At 41.4% G+C, this 4675-nt stretch overlaps 1 protein-coding gene across 1 annotated transcript; it reads right to left on the minus strand.

Annotated features, from left to right (window-relative positions):
- Positions 1–412: 412 nt before the first annotated feature.
- On the minus strand, positions 413–877 carry LOC149551731 (secreted RxLR effector protein 78-like). The gene has a single exon (XM_089790131.1). It carries the CDS (start codon positions 875–877, stop codon positions 413–415), a length of 465 nt encoding a protein of 154 aa, XP_089646257.1.
- Positions 878–4675: the final 3798 nt, after the last annotated feature.

The following is a 4675-nucleotide window of genomic DNA, read 5'->3' on the forward strand; positions in this document are numbered from 1 at the left end:
GACCAAGGCCACCAGATTCTTTAGGGAGGCAACAAAATTCCCAAGCGACTCTATGAAATCCATGGTGATCGGAACTAGAAGCCCAGAGGAAATCTTTGAGCAGGTGTTCCAACTTAAGATAGGAAGCTTTGGAAGGAGCCCAACAGGAAGAATAATAAACATGGGTGGCTGCCAGAATCTTAGAACAAATCTAGAATTTACCAGCAAGAGAGAGCGGCTTGGAAATTCAGTAATCAAGCTTTTTCACAATCTTAGCAAGGATAGCATTCCAAAGCTCCAAAGGAGAAGTCTAAAAGGCAAAAGGGATGCCAAGAAAACAAAAAAATTCACCTTGATTGACCCATTTCCAGTCAAACTGTCTGAGCCAATGTGGTGCTAGCGAAAAAGACTAGCGGTAGCAAAGCGTTTTATGCTATTGAATGGCAGAGCCAAAGGCTTGACAAAAAGTCTGCAGGCAAGAAAGTGCATTGTTGATGCTTTCCTCCTCCTCAAGGAGAGTAAGGAAGGAATCATCAGCAAAATTCCCATTGACAAGCTGGGAAGTAGAATCAGGCAAGTTAATGCCACAAACCAAACCTGAGGAAACAGAATGAGCAAGTAGGTACCCAGACCCTTCAGCAACAAGAACGTAAAGCACTAAGGGGCAACCTTTCTTGATGGAGCAAAAGAGCCCAAAGGCCTCAGATTGCAAATTATTAATGGTAATGAAAGCATTAGCATCACCAAAAAGCATCTCCATGGATTGAATAAAGTTGGGACCAAATCCCAAGGCCTGGAGCATAGCTAGGATGAAGGGCCATTCAATGCGGTCATAAGCTTTGGCAAAATCTATCTTCAGAAAGATAGCCTTCTGTTTGGACTTCCAAGCCCATTCCATCCCTTCCTAGACATCAATAATGTTATCAAGAATGTATCTGGACTTGATGAAGCCAGTTTTCTCAAGCCGCACAATTAGAGGCAGCATGTGCCTAATTTTGAGAGAGAGTGCCTTGGCAATTATCATATAAGCCACATTAAGAAGGGTGATGGGCCTCCAATTGCATATGTCCTCCAGATCACCAGCCTTAGGTATGAATTTAATATTTCCTTTATTTATAATGGCTCCTAAGCTTTTAAAATGATATGCTTCAAGATAGACTCTGTGCAGATCAGGGCCAATTTGCTCCCAGAGGTTCTTGTAAAACTCACAGGGAAATCCATCACACCTAGGGGATTTGTCATCTGCCATAGAAAAGGCAGCCTCTTTAAGATCGCCGAGGGAAAGAATTTGCTCACAGAAAGCATGCTGATCCCCCGCAAGGCAGTTGGGAGTAACAAAGATGCATTTTCGAAGAGCATCTTCCTAGGCAACTAAATTTCTTGGTGAAGTGAAGACATTCTCATAATGATGAATGAACGCTTGCAGGACGTCGGAGAGACTGGACAGAACAGTCATGCCCTATTTGAGCTTCTGAATCCCAACTTTGGTATGACGAGCTCAGAGAGCTTGAAAAAATTCCTTTGAGGCTTGGTCTCCAACCTTCAACCAGTGGAGACGAGCCTTGAGTTGAGCTCTATGGGCAGCATAGTTGTCAGCAACTTGCTTGTTATAATGAATCTTGGCAAGATGAACTTGCAGATCCGTATCAAAGGGGTTAAGAGTGAGAGCCTCAAAAGCTTTCCTGAGGGCAAGGTTATTAGTTGCATAAGCCCTTTTTCTGAAAATGATGACTTGACGCCCATAGATGCATAGGAATCACGCAGTTCTGGCAATGGTATCATTCCACCATTGAATCCATCCCCTGTGAGAGTGCGGACATGGCTCTAAATTCCAAACACGTAGGATATGTGAGATGATGGAAGCATGCATCAGAACTGGCGTGTTGAGGTAAAACTAAGACGTAGCCACCTTGGGGACAGCTATTTGCCAAGTAATGCCAAAATAAATAGGATAGTGGTCAAATAAAGTGACATCTGACAGAGGAATGATAAGCAGATCTCGATCTTCAGAAAAGGAGAAAAAAGATTGCGCAAAGATCATGGCACGATCAAGATGTTTTAAAATACGATCTGGGCCAGCTCGAAAGTTGGACCAAGTGTGCTAGACCCCACTACTCTGGCGGCGGTTAGTGTTGGGATCAAATAGGCCCAATTTATTACGCATGTGGTACCAAGTTGCTCTTTTCCTAGCTGTCCAATGAAAAGATAGAATGCCTTCTTTGTCAAATGCCACTTCAACCATATTGAAGTCCCCACCCATGACCCAAGTAGCTGGAGGCAAATTGTTAGCTAGCTAGGCCCACAACTGGGCTCTTTTAACAGTGTCATTGGAAGCATAAACATTAATGACACCAAAAGAGTGATTGTTAATGGAAAGTAAAAGCCAAACAATTATATGCGCATGGTCAAAACCGTGTGAAATAATAGCAGAATGAAGGTGAGGTGACAGGAGAGTAACTACACCACCTCTGTCAGCATCATGGTGTGAGGAAAACATAACGCCATCCAACCAAATGACACGGCAAGTAGCATCAAGCATGAAACCAGAGATCTTAACTTCTTGCAAACACAAAAAATCCAAATTACCAAGTCTATGATGGGTATCCCAGACATAGTACTTTCTAGTGAGGTCTGTAAGACCTCTAACATTCCATGAAAGGCAGTTCATGAAAACTCTTCCATGTCATCCTCATCCTCGAGAGAGGAGTAGCTATTTTGCAAGAAGGTAGGGGCCAGGTGAAAGTCAGGCAAAAAATCTTCTGAACTTACAACCTGACGCTTTATCTCTGGTACCTCCGCACGTCCAGGAGGACTGCGAGAACATCGTGTTGCTGGTGGCACAATGGAAGAGACCGCAAACGGAGTGCGAGCCCCGACCAAGGCAGAAGCCCTAGTGGCGGCCTTGAACCCCTGTGCATTAGCAGGGTTTGAAACCTACGAACCCCTCGAAAGAGGGACTATCGAAGCCCCCTGCGTCCCCATGCTAGCTAGTGAAGACTATCCTGTGGGAATAGGAGGAACAGCACCAACCGCCGTGTAAGATTGCTTGGGTTGCAAAGGGGTCGAGGAAGCCTTACCCTTGCGTCCAACAGAAACCTAGTCATCTTTTTTCCCTTCGGCTTGTTTGGTAGGCACATCTTTAGGCGCGGGTTTTTCCCTGGAGGTAACTAAGGGGAAATCTCAAATCTTGTGTTCTAGTCTATAGCAGATGTTAGGTAGGTTCAGGCAAAGCACCTTCTGAGAGAAGGTCTGTGCCCCAATCTGTATTTCCACGAAATCACGAAGATCCTTGGAAAGATCAACTTCGATGCAAACGTGACGTTGAGGGCGAGCATTAAAGAATTTCTCAAGCTCCTTGGTGACAACCTTGCCAAGGGTTTGGGCAATGGACTCAATGAAATGCCAACATGGCAAAGGTAAACTTGGGAACTCAACCCACACAGGGACCCTAAGCTTTTTATCATCCGAGACAGTAAAGTCTCGGGGCTATTTTTGGAAACCAAGCAGAGAAGAATGGACAGACCAAGGGCCGTTGGTGAAAACTGCCTCTGCTTGTGACGGGTTGGCGAAATGAAATTTTAAAAAATCTTTGGTAAGGTTTTGCACGGTATCAAGGCGGACCCCATGAGGGGTCCAGCTCTTGTTAACCCATTCTCTGAGCATAGCTTCAGGAGGAGTCCAACCCACAAAATAACCTATACTTCTAGATATTCATTGTTAGTCCCTACCTATTTATAATAGGTAGGAAACTAATGTTTCCAGTAGAAGTCACTTATTAAATTTTTGCAATGACAATCTTCTAATTCTAATGTTTAAAATGATTTATTTTTAAAATATATTTATTTGTACTCATTTCTAATTTCTTATTAGGGGGCTCTGAATTTTCCTAGGGTTAAAATAATTTTGTAGACTTAAAAAATAACCAAAAAAAAATTTGAGCTCCATTTTGGAAGCTTCTTTGAGAATTCTAGAATCTACCTAAAACCATCAGAGGACATCCACGGGTCATATTCAGAGAGCATGATAGGCTCAAAATGCAGCAGAATTTAGTTTTATATCTTCTCCCATATTTTCTTCCCTGCATTCATTCACTAATCTCCCTGCTACTGCACAGGCATTTTGTCACTAGATTTTCTTTTTGTTGAAGTTTATTTTCCATTTCTCTCTATTTATGTGGGTCAGTGCAAGAAGTTGGGTCTCACTTTTGGCCAAAAAGTGGAAGTGTTTTTCCTGTTTTTGAATTTTTTTGTCAATTGATGTCAAAATTTGAGGTATTTAGAGATTGAATATTAAAAAACTCCAGAAATAAAAATTTTAGTGTTTGGAATCTAGTTTTTGAATATGTAATTTATTTGTGCACCCATATGATAGATTATTTTTTTGGTATGGATCTTTAAAAACCACTTTTTCAAAATGCCTGTTTCAGGACCATACCATGCTCGTGTACGGACACCATAATTTGACACAAATAAATGAATTTTTGCAAATCCTTTTAAAGGGAGTTACCTAATACACCTAAGATTGATGACAATATTTTTTCTTAATTTTTTATTAAATAATTATTTTATTATTAATTATTAATTGGCTATAAAGGTAAATTTTAAAACCTCTCGTGTACGGACCACATAATTTGATCAAAATCTCACTTTTTTCAAAAAAAAAAAATTTAACATCAAAAGAATTGTATGTAGATTGA

The sequence above is a fragment of the Cupressus sempervirens genome, chromosome 6, assembly GCF_028749045.1.
Source record: "Cupressus sempervirens isolate cs-2001-9-10 chromosome 6, ASM2874904v1, whole genome shotgun sequence".
NCBI classification, from domain to species: domain Eukaryota; kingdom Viridiplantae; phylum Streptophyta; class Pinopsida; order Cupressales; family Cupressaceae; genus Cupressus; species Cupressus sempervirens.